At 45.4% G+C, this 16857-nt stretch overlaps 1 protein-coding gene across 1 annotated transcript in view; it reads left to right on the top strand.

Moving 5' to 3' along the window:
• Positions 1 to 16857, top strand: part of LOC146822828 (cytidine monophosphate-N-acetylneuraminic acid hydroxylase-like) — a 682085-nt gene that overhangs the window by 457783 nt on the left and 207445 nt on the right. Inside the window, exon 5 of the mRNA XM_085607021.1 lies at positions 14855 to 15045. Coding sequence (XP_085463147.1) covers positions 14855 to 15045 — 191 coding nt within the window. The remainder of the gene's footprint in view (positions 1 to 14854; positions 15046 to 16857) is intronic.

Genomic DNA, 16857 nt, shown 5'->3' with positions numbered 1-16857 from the left:
TTTTCCGGGCACAGGGTCATATCTACAATCTATAAGAAGTTCCTTAAGCGTACGGGCATTTATGAGTTTGGGGGTACGTGAATGTGCTGACTCTTGAAAAGTAAGTTTATTTATTCTAGGTGGCGTAGAAAAGATATTGGTAGCACCTCCGGTAGCCCCGTCTGGAGTATCGGGTGTGAAAGGATTCGTTGAACGTGATACAGCAACTATAGGTGTGGATACAGCTATAGAATTAGCTGTAGGAACAGATGCAGAAACAGATGTGCTTGCCGGAACTTGTGTCAGAACCTGTTGCTGTAGGGATACGGGTACTGGATCTTGGCGTTGAACCTCCCTGGCAAGCGGTCTATGTGGGGCGGGATTAGCATACTCGGGAGCTGCGTCATCTAAATATGAGGAAAGAAAAACATCTTCTGCTGTTCTAGGATGCCCCTTAGGATGTACCTTTATTGGAAATAATGGGGGTGGCAAGTCTTTTGGTATCCCCGCAGTAGCCTTAGGTAATCCCTCGGCCAGAAGGGGATACATACCCTTCATAAGGGCATGTCTTTGTCTGTCTACTTGTTCTGATTTTACTCGTGTACCTTCTTCAATTAATAGATTTTCTTGAACTTTATTTGAATTCTCTTTACTCTTCTCTTCCTGTCTACGTGCTTTTTCTGTGCGTCTATACGATTCTTTACGCCATAATTCAATGGCGTCCTTCTGTGATTGTCTAGCTTTCTTTTTCCATAACTCTTCCTCTACTTTCACGATGCACTCTGCATCCCAGGTCCCAGCTGCGGGCCACCTCTGACTTTCTGGTAATTCCTTAGTGTAGTCTACCCATAAATCAAGAAATAATATAGCGTCTAAGCCATGTTTATGATACATGAAGTACCCTGGAGTGTCCCTAGGAGGAATAGGAACAGCTTCTTCGAGTACCCCTTTTCTTGTTGTGATCTGTCTTAATTTCGAAAAGAGCGGCATATTGAAAACTGATCTGATACTTGATTTTGAACAAACTTAATGAGAACTGATCTGATACTAGATTTTGAACAAACTTAATACAATAAACACAATAATGAACAGTCATTCATACCACGATATACCGAACGTATTTAAAACATTTAACATTTAACATTTAACTGAGCAACGATGATCTAAGAAAAATTTAATCACTAAACATAATACTCGACTTGAACTGAATTATTCTGAATTTATATACTTGATATACTAGATATACTGCTAAACAGTACAGATACACTGCTGAAACAGTGCAGACCGGATTTGTGTACCCAAACCCGTCTGGACCGGCACAACTTATGTGCACGCCAGAACGCCTCCCCAGTAATGGTACTCACCGGGTAGCTCGGAATGGAAGGCCTCGGAGACTGAACTGAACTTGAACCGGACTGGACTCGACTCGAACACTTCGGACACTGGACTCGACTTCGGACTTCGGAAAACTGGTGGGCCTCTGTATACCTCGGATCTTGCTCTCTCAGCTAGGCTCTGGTCGGGATACTTCACACTTCTCACCGCCTCGTCTGGGTGTTGATCGCAGCCTCAGTCGCCCCCGCTTGACCGGAGGGAGATACAGGAAATCCTGCTGGTACGCGTTGTTGTCCGTCCAGCTGTGGCAGGAGACCGGGCCTGCAACGCACCACCGGCGCGTGAGATGAGAAAGTGTCCCTGTTCGGGCGCCATTCGTGTGGTAAATAATTTAATTACCGGGACTTAATTTGATACAGAAACATAATAAAATAGCTCAGTAAATAAGAGGCAGAATCCGTGGTATTAGAGGTTCGGAATGGGCTTTATTCCAATGGTCGATTATAATCGGTTGCTCCAGGTTCCATCACCACGAAGGTTCAGGAAGTGAAGTACATACGTTATTGACAATCAATTACTTTTATACAATAGGCATTACAGTGAGGCCAATACAAGAGGCGTAACAATTGATAGTGGTGATAATATATTCATAAGTAGCAAAAATAGGCGTAACAGGGAGTGAAAAAAAACGTCATCAGATGTGATGTCATAAGAGGGTGGTTACATGAAAGAATTTCGCAATGTCAGCAGAAATACTTGGCAGATATGCGCGCGCAGCAGCATGACGTGTAATTGACGTGCAACTAGGGGGTGAAGGGGACTTGACATTTAGCTCTACATGTGGCGACAGAAGTCTGGAGGGTCAAGTCAACCTAATCCCAAATCATATCTAACATCCTATGTTTAAAGAACTAAGTTATCCAAAAGAGAGGTCTCTTAGAGTAGAATCTTATTCTATACTGACTATACTGACTGTTAGTGCGTGTACAAGCGTCTAAGTGTCTACATTAGATGCGAGGGCGGAATCTTCCATAGTAACAGGGCTATGAATTACTTGCATGAAGACAGAGAAGTCGGGCCTTTGCTTGGTAGCTGGAAGAATGTTTACTTAAGCTACTAGACAGGAATGCATTGGGCAGGGAGCGGAGCAGATAATTTTCGAAGGTGAAATACAGTTCTTGGCAGGCAGCAAGCTGATGTCAGGCTTCGTGAGCCGCGCAGAGAATGAGACAAAGTTCATGGTCACAGATGCAGGCTCAGACTGGAGCTTTCAGAGGCAGAAGACAAGAAGAGTTTGATGACAGAATCAGGGCCTACTTGCCTGGACTGTAAAATGGCATAAGTGAACCATATAAAGGCGGTGGCCTTTTGTACTTATGAATGGAATATCCAGCCTATTCATGGCGGATCTGAAAGAGGACATGTTAACGGTGGACGCACATGTATTTGCGTCTTCATAACTGGAACTGGAGGGAACATACATGTACTTGTCACATGCACATAGAACCGTTGGGGTCCAAGATAGGGGACATAACTGACCAGAAAAATCCATATTTCCACAGTATCTACAATATACGGCACATACCTGTCTTTTTCCCCAGCACTGGTGCACAAGGGCTGCCATGCACCAACGCAGGCACCCTTGCACCATAGTGGAAGGGTGTCTGCGTTGTAGGGGTGATTTTCTGTTTCCACAAGAGGTGTTTTCCTCTTTCCAAGTGTGCTGCAGAATGCAGCACACATAAAAAAGGAAAAATTAGGAGAAATAAAGATATTTCTCCTTGTTGCGCCTCCCGTACACTTCTCCTGGCGGAGGCGGAGGAATCTGACGTATTCCCAGGTTAACAAAACCTTGTAAATCTGGGAATGCGTAGGACTACATAGAATGCCCCTTTCACACAGAGTAATGCCTGAAAGGGGGCCATATTTACAAGGCCATTAAAAACTACGCAGGGTGCCTTTACGTGGCCTTGCAAATATGGTTGGGAACACTGCGCTGCCGGTGAATCAAACAAAGTGACGAACCAGAGGCACAATGGGCTTGTAAATAAGCAAACCAGGGGCATATTCCCAAGGAGCTATCGCCAAGTTATCGGCACTTTACCGCAGCCAAAGTCGCAATAAATTTATCGCCCCATTCACAAACAGGTGCTAACAGCCGATACCACCAGTTTACCTGCGATAGCAGCCGCAAAAAACATCGCCACAGATGACCCCGGCAACTATCACTATTGAGATGCAGAGTAGGCATACCCGAGCAAAAATCTGTGACAACACCACTCCGCAACATTCACAACGACCAGCCACATCGCCGATAAGAACACAAACCAGCCGATAAGGCACGTTAGCGGCAGGAAATTAATATCTGCTCTGACCTGGTGTAAAGTCGGACGACTACCTGCACCATCAAAGGGAGCACAGCCCAGAGCCACACATGAAGTACAACAGATGCCATGGAGCCAGTCACCATGCATCCCGGAGCCCGAGAGGGCAACAACACCCACCGCCACCACCCCCAGGACCGCCAACCCCCAACCCCCCCTGCCCCCCCTCCCGGACCATCACAGAGGCAGCACAGACAAAGACAGCAGACCTTCTGAAATTGCACCAGCCCCACAGACCCAACATCAGACAATGTGAATGCCCACTACAGGCTCAAAAGAACAACCATCCTCCGCATCCTGAAAATCATTGCCCACAAGCTGATGGTACCAACACAGCAGACAACCAACATCGCTCCGCAGACAAAGCTGCTGGCTGTGCTGCACCTGTTGGCCACTGGGACCTCCCAACAAACAACTGCCAGAGTCAGAGGAGTCTCACAGCCAGCCCCATCCAAGCTCCTCACACCTGTCCTAGATGCCATCATCAGCTAGGTACCCCAGTACCTATACGTCCTCCACAATGCGCAGGAACAGCTGGAGACAAAGCAAGGACTATACGCCAGAGCTGGATTCCTGCACGTGTTGTGGGCAATCGACTGCAAACATGTCCTACTTGTGCCCCCTGCCGACACTGCACACAATCACTGCAACAGGAAGCACACACATAACATCAATGTGCAGGCAACAGTGGACCACCAGGGACTCTCCACCAATGTCGTATCCAACTACCTAGGCAGTGTGCATGATTCACACGTCTTCTGACAGTCCAACATCAACCAGCGCTTCCAGGATGGCACCTATGGGAATGCACTGCTCGTTGGCAAGTACCAAATGAACACACCACACACCTCAACTACACAATCATGCAACTCACAACCAGCCACGGCCCGTATAGGGCATGCCACCGGGCGGTGACGTGAAGCGGGGGAGGGGCAGGGTGGGGGGTTGTAAAATGCGGCATACAGACGATTTCAGGTAAGTAACAGCGCGCGCAACAAAATTTGTTTTCTTTATTTTTTTCGTTACTTACCTGAAATCGTCCATATGCCGCATTTTACAACCCCCACCCTGCCCCTCCCCCGCCCCACATCACCGCCCGGTGGCACGCCCTATACGGGCCGTGGCTGCTCACAACTCTGGCAATGCACATGTCACAAGATCACATACAACATGCCAAACAACAAGCCCACCCACCAGACACGACAGCACAACTTACTGTGGCAACTTGCGCTATCCATGTACATGAGCCATCAACGGCATGGCACCTCAGCCACACAATAGCGGAATGTGGGGAGAGGTGGGAACCAGGCATGTACGAAGGAGGCAAGTGACTCATGAATGAGACTGTACACAATGCCAAGTGTGGCGGAGATGTGCTGGACAGACTGCAGTATGCAGACCACAGACATATCCATGTCTACATGTACTGCTGGTTCTTGGAGTGCAGTGGACAGTGGACACAACCATGTCACTGCAGCCAGTGGGGAAGATCGCGGAAATGAGCCTGTGACGTCCCCCCCCTGTAAGCGTGTGCGGAGTGGGCTGGCCCGGCGTACGCCAGGCCAGCATAAGGGTGTCATAAAAAGCACGTAGCCCTGGGAGGGGTTCTCTTCTGGAATGGCCAACGTGTCTGCCAGGGCGGCGCCTCCCACCCCGCTACAAGGCTGATGCGTCGCTGTAGGTGGTGTGGCCTGCGATCCTGTGTGCCTGCTGCACCCCGAGCCGCTGGTCCCCGAACCCGTCATGCACGCCCCTGCGCAGCCAGGCCTCACTGCTCACCTGCTGACACTGGCATGTGTCAAAGAGGGTCCACCACATGCCGGCGCAAGCTCCAAGCCCGAGGACCGTGACCTTGGCAGCCTCCTCACCCCATCACGGCCTCCGCAACACAGGCCCGCTATACTCCTTTCTCGTTGACATCCTCTACTGCTGCCTCTGGCCTACACTACGATCAAGTAGGTCACACATTTGGAACGGAGTCTTGATTATGCAATGGCAGAGTACACACTTTATGGCTGATTTTATCTCTCTGTACTCCCTTCGGTGTGGTGCCACCAACTCTGTGAATTGCATTCAAACTACACCTGTCTGTGGGCTCCTGCTGACTACTGCCTTCGGCCCACACTGCGGTCGAGTAGGTCACACATTAGGAACTGAGTCTTGATTTCTGCATGTCAGAGTTCATATCATTGTACGCTGGGAGATGAGTAAGAGGAAGACGCGGTTCAGTCCGGAGGAGAAAAGGATCATCGTTACGGAGGTGATCGAACACTGCCAACAACAGCTCTGGTGTCACTAACTCTTTGTATTGCGGGCCAACGACGTGTTGGTGTTGGCCCTTGCTGACCTCTGCCTCGGGCCTACACTGCGGTCAAGTAGGTCACACATTTGGAACTGAGTCTTGATTATATAATGGCCGAGTACACACATTAATGCAGAGTTTAAATCAGTATACTCCCTTTGTTGTGGTGACACAAAGTATGTGCATGGCATCCCAACCACACGTGGCTGTGGACCCTTGATGACTACGCCATCGGCCTACACTGCGGTACAGCAGGCCTCACACCAATCCAATCCAGTCCGTACCATGCAGGACACAGCATCGTCGCTGGCTAAACACCCGCTCAGCTCTTGTGCTTCGACCTTGTCAACCACAAGTCATCCTCACATGCCATTTCAACATTGTGTGTTAGATTTCCAGGAGGAGCCTGCTGATCAGCTGTTGGCCCGCGCTGAACGCTGCCTCCGGACTACACTGCTGTTTGAGTAGGTCACACATTGGGAACTTGATTTATTTATGGCAGACTTGATATCATTGTACTGGCCTCATATCGCAGTCTGCATCCCCTTTCAGCGCCGGTGCCACTAAGTCTGTTCCCCGACATCCATGGACACCTCCTTGTCGAACTTTGTTGGCAACTGAGTCTATGGACTAGGTGTTGTCTTTATCATCATGTCCGTGATACTGACTTTGTGGCAAAAAACGAGGCTGTAACATTCCACTCCTCCATTTGTCGCTTCCGGGCGACGAGGACCCGCTCAGCTCGCGTGGCCCTATCTCACTGCACCGCAAGTCACCATCCCGTGGCGGTGTGCCTGTGCCAGCCGCAGTGCATCGGGGGACACTAACTCTGTGCAACTCAAGTCATGGCCCCTGTCTGATGGCAAATTGGATGGCCTCTGGGTCGATGGACTGGGGGTCATCAAGGCCATGTGTCTGTGTCCCTGCGCTGTCCGTTGCCTCCGGCCTAAACTGCGGTCCACCTGGGCTCACACATCAAATCGTGTCCTGACCTGCCCGGACGTCGCATCACCGCAGGATGCACATGCCACCACCGCCAGGACCAACACCAAACAACAGGTGCCAGAGTCGGAAGAGTCCTACTGCCAGACTGAGTTGCTCACACCTGTCATGTGTGGCATCATCAGCTTGATACCCTGCTCAGCTTTTCAGGTGCCACTAACTCAGTACACAACAAATCATGGACCATTCTACTTGCATGTTGGGTGAACACTGTACTTTCTCAGGCTACCACCATGATGCTTCATAGTTGTTTCTGTTATGCTGGTGTTTTCTGTTTCCACTTTAATTGTGATCATTGTTCAAGTCGTTGCCAGCACTAACAACTCCATGAGGGCTGGCTTGCACTCACCCCACACACATCCAGCACATGCATCACTGTTCATGTGACTATGCCAATAAAGGTGTCGAGCGCACGTGCCCGTAGCCAGTTCAACGAACTATCTGAGTGTGTCCGTGTGCTCATGATGTCTGCACTAGGGACCTGGGCCCTACAACATGGCCCTACAAGCAGGCAGCGGGTGAGACATTGCACATGTAGCTTTGTCATCCCCCACTCAATATGTAAGAGGAGTGTACTGTGCCGGTGTACAGCAGTCCAGCGTGGGGGTGTGGGTGATTGTCCCGTGGCTCTGGGTGTGGTTCAGTACTAGAAATGTGCAACGGCATGTGTCTCTGTCGCAGTGTGGGTCTACCTTAGGGAGTGTAGGTTGTTCCTGATGGGCCTTAGACAGCCACGTATGTGATCTGGTTTGGCTTCCATGAGGTAGTACCCCACCCGCACAAGTTCGGCCATCCCCTTCTGGCAGTCTGACACCTGGCCTTGAAATGCGATGTGTGCTTCGGTGGGCTGCTGGGAGCCAGCCGTGGTGGTGGGTGCGTCTAGCTGTGTTGTCTGTGCAGGGGGTGGGGTATCCACGATGCAGCGGTGCTGCCCTGCTCCTAGAGGTCGATTGCCTAAGATATCCATGGACTGTTGTAGGGCATCGGTGTCGGAAGTGTGGAAGTCGTCTACAGCATCACTGTAGAGTTGTCTGGTCTGCTCCGCTGGAGGTTTTGTTTATCCCTCTGCAATGTGAAGGGGAGATGCTTGTTGACATTGTGTTGGCATGTATGTTGATGCATTGTTCAAGTTTACATACAGACTGCATGACAATGTACATTGTGACAGTTTGGGAGGGGCGGACTGTTTGATGCGGGACAGTGGACATTTCGACTACATGACGTAGGTGAGGTTGTACACGTACATTTTCATCTCACATTTTACTGCCATGTCAGATGCGATTGGCCATTTTCTACGCACAGGCGGACCCAGTTGTGTCCTCTGTTATGCATTGTAAGTGTTGCACTGTGTACCACATTGTCGTCCATTTGGATGTGCTGGCGTTGCTATGTGTGTGTGCTGCAGTGTGCCACGGGGATCAGGGACATAACCCAGGGTCATTGTGGGTGTGCGGTGTGCTGATATGAAAAGCTAGAACAGAAGTTGCGCACTCAAAATTTCTCCAGGTCAATAATTTAAGCAAAATTAGTTGGTGCAAACGAATTAATCCCCCTGAGTAGGGAATTCAAATCGTAGATAATGATAGCACGTTCCTGAATAGGAAAATGTCTTTCGTTTTGCACTCAATCTCAGAGATATGATCTCTTTTGTGAAATTAAACTTAGGTAAATCGGAATTTATTCAAGCATAACTTGAGTTTATTAACCGTTGTTCAAAGTTAATGAAGTCAAAGAATTGTATTCATTCTTTATCAATGCATCATATATCCAACTGCCCAATGCATTTCGGGCTTTTTTAAGCCCTTCTTCAGGGGCGGTACTCTGAAAGGATAAGGTATAGGGTTCAGTATATATATACATTTTATAAACACTCAATAGAAAAGAACAATTTTTATCCAAACAATTATACAGTAGATTTTGATTGTAACAAACATGATCATGTTGAAACAGTATTAAAAGTAATACGTTCGTAATAAGTAAAAAAAAAAAAACCCAATACCAGTGTTGGTAATTACCAAAATGGAGGTACACTACACATCAAAGTGATGTGAAAATATCCACTTGTTTTACATGTTAAAACAACATACTGTGATGTGCATTTACCAAGGTCATAAGAAATAGTGAAGCCGAAATGGACCAAGAAAGTTTGGGTGGTAGTGTAAGTAAAAAAATTAAATGAAAAAATGAAAATGCCATATAGGACAAAGTAATGTGGTGTGTTTTTGCCAAAATTGTAGGAAAAAGTAAAGACGAAATAAAAAGAAAAATCTGGATGGTGGTGTGGGTAACAAAAATACATACAGCGTGGGGCCTTTTAAAAGAATACAATCACTATCTGACAAGTAACGGAAGATCAAACTTACAGTTGGTATGGTGATGTATAGATTCTCCTGAACCCGGGAGAATCAAATCAGAAACGCTCCGGTAAGTGTAATGGATGGTAATCATGTGATATATAGACATGTGATAAGGAAAAGTGCGGGAAAAAGAGAACTACAAAGAAAACAGACTTGTAGTTCCAAGAGGTAATCATGTGATATGTGCTAAAGAAAAATGCGGGAAAAGGAGAACTACAAAGAAAACAGACTTGTAGTTCCAAAAGGTCAATAAAGTTTAGTGAAACTACACGTGCAAACAAAATATAAAATAATAAACAAAAGTGAGTGCAGTTAAATCTGTAAAGGAATTAGGCGCTCCCTTACAAGCTCCAGGATTTGGTAATATCTTACATTTTTTGAACTATCGCTTTTGGTTCGAATCACTCGAATTACATGTGTTTCTTCGGTTTCACACGCTGTCTATTCCATTTTTTTTACTTTTGGCCTAATTCCTTTACAGATTTAACTGCACTCACTTTTGTTTATTATTTTATATTTTGTTTGCACGTGTAGTTTCACTAAACTTTATTGACCTTTTGGAACTACAAGTCTGTTTTCTTTGTAGTTCTCCTTTTCCCGCATTTTTCTTTATCACATATCACATGATTACCTCTTGGAACTACAAGTCTGTTTTCTTTGTAGTTCTCTTTTACCCGCACTTTTCCTTATCACATGTCTATATATCACATGATTACCATCCATTACACTTACCGGAGCGTTTCTGATTTGATTCTCCCGGGTTCAGGAGAATCTATACATCACCATACCAACTGTAAGTTTGATCTTCCGTTACTTGTCAGATAGTGATTGTATTCTTTTAAAAGGCCCCACGCTGTATGTATTTTTGTTACCCACACCACCATCCAGATTTTTCTTTTTATTTCGTCTTTACTTTTTCCTACAATTTTGGCAAAAACACACCACATTACTTTGTCCTATATGGCATTTTCATTTTTTCATTTAATTTTTTTACTTACACTACCACCCAAACTTTCTTGGTCCATTTCGGCTTCACTATTTCTTATGACCTTGGTAAATGCACATCACAGTATGTTGTTTTAACATGTAAAACAAGTGGATATTTTCACATCACTTTGATGTGTAGTGTACCTCCATTTTGGAAATTACCAACACTGGTATTGGGTTTTTTTTTTTTACTTATTACGAACGTATTACTTTTAATACTGTTTCAACATGATCATGTTTGTTACAATCAAAATCTACTGTATAATTGTTTCGATAAAAATTGTTCTTTTCTATTGAGTGTTTATAAAATGTATATATATACTGAACCCTATACCTTATCCTTTCAGAGTACCGCCCCTGAAGAAGGGCTTAAAAAAGCCCGAAATGCATTGGGCAGTTGGATATATGATGCATTGATAAAGAATGAATACAATTCTTTGACTTCATTAACTTTGAACAACGGTTAATAAACTCAAGTTATGCTTGAATAAATTCCGATTTACCTGAGTTTAATTTCACAAAAGAGATCATATCTCTGAGATTGAGTGCAAAACGAAAGACATTTTCCTATTCAGGAACGTGCTATCATTATGTGCGGTGTGCTGCATATCGTTGTGCATGTGCGCCTTTGTGCCCGCCCCCCCCGCCGTCCCCCCCCGCCGTCCCTCCAGTCCCTGTTCATTACTCACCCTGTTGATGTTGTGTCAGGTCATGTCGAGCAGTGTCCGGACTCCTGACTCCTTGCACCGTCTCCACACTCATGACTGTGGTCACCATTAGCTCCAGCTCCTCCTGTGGCGCAGGACTTCCACCTCCATTCGCCGTTGCTGCCTTCCTGTTGGCAGCGGGTTTCTGCTTGGTTTGGCTTTTGACATCGTGCCAGCGCATCTTGGCCTCCTCGACACTCCAACTGCATTCACTATGGAATGCCATTTTTCCGTCTGTGTTGCCAATGACATGGTGGAGGTGACGGACAGTTGTTAGTGTTCTATCACCTCTGTGACGACGATCCAGTTGTCATGTGGACTGTACCCTGTTTTCCTCTTCCTCTTCTCCTTGGCCTTCCCCGACCCCGGGGATTCCTTGCTGGTCGTCTGTGGGGTTTGTGGGGTTCGCGTTGACCTGGGCAGTCGTTCCGGGTGCATCCATGTTGCTTCGCAGTTTATTTTGTTTGTGGTGTGTTTTTCTTGTTCAGCTTTTATAGTGCATTTTCCCGCATGACGCGTGATGATTGCAGGGCTGTCGCTGGTTATCGCTGATTTTTCTATCGCGGTTGGCCTCATTGCAACTTTATTTGCATTGGTGTTTCACATTTTTGCGGCGTCGCATTGATTTTAACACGGTCATTTGAAGCGTTATCATGGGACTATCGCATGGTGCCACCAGGTTGAGAATACTACGTTAACATGGTGTGGTTTTCCCGTGATAGACTGTGATATGCAAAGTTGCGTTAAGCTAACCTTTGCTGGTTATCACACTTTCTTGAGAATATCCCCCCCAATTTCTAACACACACACTTTGCAGATGTTCTTAACCACCAGTGAAATAAACAAAATTCAAAACTCAAAGCAAAAACATATCTTCTTTAATTCACGTCTCCTCATCTTTCGGTTAACCTTTATTTCACCAACATTCTAAATCATCCCAGCAAAGTAGCATTGATAACAAAGAGGCATATACAAAAGGGGGAAATGGTAAGAGAGGGATAGCTTTGGCGAACATTTTAAACATTCTGATGAAAATATTATACCATTAAAAAGATAAAGTTATGACAATAATTTTCATGGTGTATGAAGGCCTGACCCTAGTCTTGTGTTACATTCTGGTTTTCCTGTTCACTCCTCTGCCATAGTCCATATAGACTTTTGCATACTTTTCACCGAGACCGTGTGAGCTTCAAACCATTGACACCGCTAATGTCAAAAGTAGGTTATCACAACTTGACAAGTATATCAGCTTTTGACGTGGGCCTGCTGTAGCTTTACTCTCAGTACAGGCCTGCAGTGGCAAAACTGAAGACATGGGTGTAAAGTCATTCATGTCCGAAGTGTAAACGTACAAGCAGTGATGCTGGCGGGGATCAGGTTGAAGTCACACTAGGCTGATGGTGGTCACTTTAGTAGCTGACAGACTGAGTCTAATCTGAGTGGGATATGCTGCAATGGATTTGCAGCAGGTAGTTTGAGCTTTCTTTGGGGCCATGCAATAGGGAGACCTGATGAAATTGGTAGTATTATACCAAGACTGTGCCTGGGACTGCAGGCAGAGAGGCTGGTATCTATCTGTGCTCAGCAGATGATAGGAAACTAATGGAAGGGACTTTCCTCTTCATCGATGGCAGTGCACTTCTGCTGCAGGCAAGGTGAAGAACTTCCTTGTGCTGTTGCTTGTGTCACTGTATGGCTCAGTGCTTAATTTGACGCAGTGGTTTCCGGTGTTTGGCATTGGCACTTACTTGTCATCACCACACTTATGACACTCTGCTACATGGTGGCACTTCTCATGTAATTTAGGGGCAGATTTACAAGCCCCTTAAGACAATTATGCGCCAACGCAGTGGCGGCTTAAAAAACTGCTACCAATTTACAACGTGACGCATCTAGGGAGATGCGTCACGTTGTAAAGCCCTGAGTCACATTATACCTGCGTCAGGTATAAGGTATGCAGGGTGGGCATTCCCACGCAGGAAAGCCTCGTAGAAGTGACGCAGTGAAATCTACAAAATTTCACTGCATCACTTCTAGGACACCACTGTGTCAAAACCTTACGCCTGCTTGAAGCAGGCGGAAGGAGTGATGCAGTGTAGTGGGAATAGGCCTCAAAATGCATCGCTGGAGTTGCGTCGTCCTTGCGACACAACTCCAGCAATGCATGACTTTTGCCCCAACAGATGCGTCAGAATTTCTGACGCATCTGTCAATCCTTGCGCCATTCTGCACCGTATTGTGAATATGGCACATCCATGGTGGCACAAGGGTTTCTCAGGGTGGCGCAGGGAAAGTGACCCATCTCTACAGATGCGTCACTTTCTTATAACTCTGCCTCTTAGACATTAGCAGAACAACGGTTGTTTATGAATACAATATATATGAAAAAATACTAATACCTGCCTCCCAAGCCAATCCTTTAGCTTTGGGGACCTGGAATATTCTGAACTGTCGCACATGCAGGCGAGAGAGATCATTAGTGGGTGTTTTGGTACCGTCAATGGTGGTGCAAGCTGCAGTGGCCTCTTGGTCAGGGCGCTGGCACTTATTATTTTCCAAATTGAGCACTGGTGTGGCTGGTGGGACTAGGGGTCTCCCACTGATATTTGGAACTTTAGTGGATCCTCACAGAGCACCCTCCCAGTTGGACATCTTAAACGTGAGGTAAGGGCTATACAAATGTGTAAAATAGCTACAGATGATATGAGACACATTGTCTGCTCCATCATAGCCATAAACCATTGCTGGTGTTCAAATCAGGAGTGTACACTCATTCTAATTACCAATATGGTGGTCTGGCACATTCTGAAATTAGTTCCCTAGTTAGTGAATAGTTTGTTTTTTCAGGTTTCATAGCCTATCATTAAAGTTAGCTGCATTCATGGCAAGGGCTACTTATTCAAGGCTAGCACGAACAAAACATGTAGTAGCCAATCAAACATTCACTGGCCAGATTGTGTGCTTGCTCCAGGTTTTACTCTGACTAATAGGTTGATGTCATATTGGAAGGATTGACATTAGGCATGCCTGAATCCCATGAGACGCCATTGGGTGAAGGTTTTTTTTTTTTTAGAAAATGAAAAAGGGGGCCAATACTAGGCTCTCATCGTCTTTGTGTGGGGGAAATAGGGGCAATAACTCTCTGCTTCTCAGAGGTGCCAGCTAATCTACTAGGCTTTTGGACAAGAGTGAGAGCCAGATGGGTTCTCCCCCCATTCAGCATCGCGTGCTTGGAGGTAAGTGACAGGTACTTTTCTGTCTGCTATCCTGCAGCAACCAACATTGCTTCAGAACTTTAAGTGAGAAGAAGCAGTTTAATAGGAAGGGGAGATTCTTACCTAAATCTACATATCATTAATTGAACCTAAAAATGAGGGTACATCATATTTACCTTTAAAGCACACCGTTGTGCAAACACCACTGATAAGGGACATGCGCTAGAAAAAAGAATAGTCCAGCAGGGTACAAACGCTCCAGGAAGAGAAAAGACGTGGACTCGTGTAATCAATTTTGTGGGACATATTCTGCAAGAGGTGTGGGCTGATGGTGTGGTGGACCAATGTAGAGTCATGACCTAGAATGCCAAGGGACAAGGGAGGTGAGACATCCGCAGTGGAAGAGGGATAACATGGGAAGGGGCTCGATACAACTTTGCTATGATGTCATTTGAGGACAACTAACAGTTGCATCGACTCACTTTTAATATTTACGACTCCTTTGCTACATTAGAATGTACTGCTAGTCCATCCACAATTCATTCTGTAACATAATTATATTTCATTTTTGTTTTCTTTTGAACAGATTACATACATCACCCATGCATGCATGGATCTGAAATTTGGTGATAAGCACATGGTGTTTGATCCCTGGGTCATTGGGCCTGCCTTTGCTAGAGGATGGTGGTTGCTTCATGAGCCTCCTGGGGACTGGCTGGAACGACTTTGCCGTGCGGATCTGATTTACATAAGCCATATGCATTCTGATCACCTCAGGTATCTTAACAAAGTAACAGCGTATAAAACATATCTTATAAATGAGTACAGTCGGCATGTGTGTTTCAAAAAAATAATGTGCGTTGTTGTGCATCAGGGTTTGTGAACCACCCAATGGGTGTTCAATACACTGCCTTTTATAGAGGAAAATGATGCCCTGTAGGGCTTACCCATGTGCCCAGGCTAGCGAGAATCCTCTCCTCTAGCTGGGTGACATCTACGTAGTGGCCAATTACCATTAAATGAGCTATTTTTTCATATTTTGTTTCTCAGAATAAAATTGGCTGTGGGCACTTTGTACATCAGAATATCTTAGCCCAAATGATTCTGGCTGCATATTATGAGAGTTCTAACAATTGATACTGACTGTAATTTTCTGGCATCAGCCATTCTTAATGGTTAAGTAGTAGTCAATAGTGGGCCATGTGTGCCCTGCTGTCACACAGCCTAGATTATTGCGGGAAACAACCTTAACGCGGATTTTACACCGCGATACAATCACTACGCGGTCGTTCCAACAACCGAGTTGTTACAATGCAGTGCCATGACTACGCAAGTCGTTACAACGACTTGCGCTAGATGGCGCTCCAGACTAAGGAATAGTATGATTTACTATTCCAACACCTTCGCTTCTGTTACACACACTGGAGTTAGAATAGTAAATCATACTATTCCTAAGTCATTACTAGGCATGTTTCTTATCTGAGCCAACCCCTCTGGTCCACAAGACTTGTTATTAAGCACCATTTTATTTTTAAAATGTGTAGTCCCCAAGAAGACGATGTTAATGAACCGCCCTTTAGAAAACAGCCAAAGGGAGAACGATTAATATCTGCTATTGGGGGAAAAAGTTAAAGAGTGTCCCACCACCAATGGGACTGGTCCCCAACCTGAAACAACTACAGAAGCTCAGGAAGGCATTCCTGTTTAACTGATGCTCCATCTATAGTCTTACAAGGCTGGCCTTTTAGGTGGGCATACTGTACAATGTGGGAGACATAGAAATAGTTATAGTGGACTAGGATTGGTTCTTTGACTAGGAAACAAAAGTTTTGTCTGCATTCAAATGTTCATCATGAGTTCTGCTGACACCTCCTTTTCTTCACTATATGGAATGGTGGTTCAAATGTCTGCATGCTCACATCTGGTCTCATTGAGAGTCTTATGTTCCATTATGGATAGCAGTATTGTGGTTTCTACTATTTCATTAACATAAGGTAACAGAAACTCATTGTGCTTTGATAGTCATTCTTTTTCTCTGTGTATTATTGAAAAGGTTCTTTTCACTGTGGTTGAGTATTCACAGTATTGAATTTCTGCTTGTCCCTTGAATTCCTCATGATCAGTGGCCATTGCTACTGATAGCCCTAGTCTTGAGAATACCTCTCTTTTGGGAAGGATTTCAGCCATGGGACATTCTGAGATCTTACTGTCCTCAAGATGATCAAGTGTGATGCAGTGCTTAGCTCATGCAAATTCTGATGCAAATTCAGGTTCATAGCGGCTCTCCAATGAATAATTAGTTCACATTGAGGCTAACATCAACATTCAATACATTTTAATAATTTGAAGCACATTAGGTTCCAAAGGGAAGACAGGGAGTGGTTTAGTTTCAGAACTATCAAAGCTTATTTAATGATTAGCAAATTTACAAATTCAAATCATAAGAATTAGTTCTAATCTGTGATCAATAAATGAATGGAATAGCCAGTGAATAGTTGTCAACAAGTGCAAAGAGAAACTATAATACAGTTGTCTTGAAAGCAAATGTAAGCACAATCAGTTCCCACATAAACAGAGCACCCTACCCTG

This window comes from Triturus cristatus, chromosome 5_2, assembly GCF_964204655.1.
Source record: "Triturus cristatus chromosome 5_2, aTriCri1.1, whole genome shotgun sequence".
Lineage (NCBI taxonomy): Eukaryota > Metazoa > Chordata > Amphibia > Caudata > Salamandridae > Triturus > Triturus cristatus.
The sequence above is the reverse complement of the archived record's forward strand: the minus strand, read 5'-3'. Positions and strand labels throughout refer to the sequence as shown.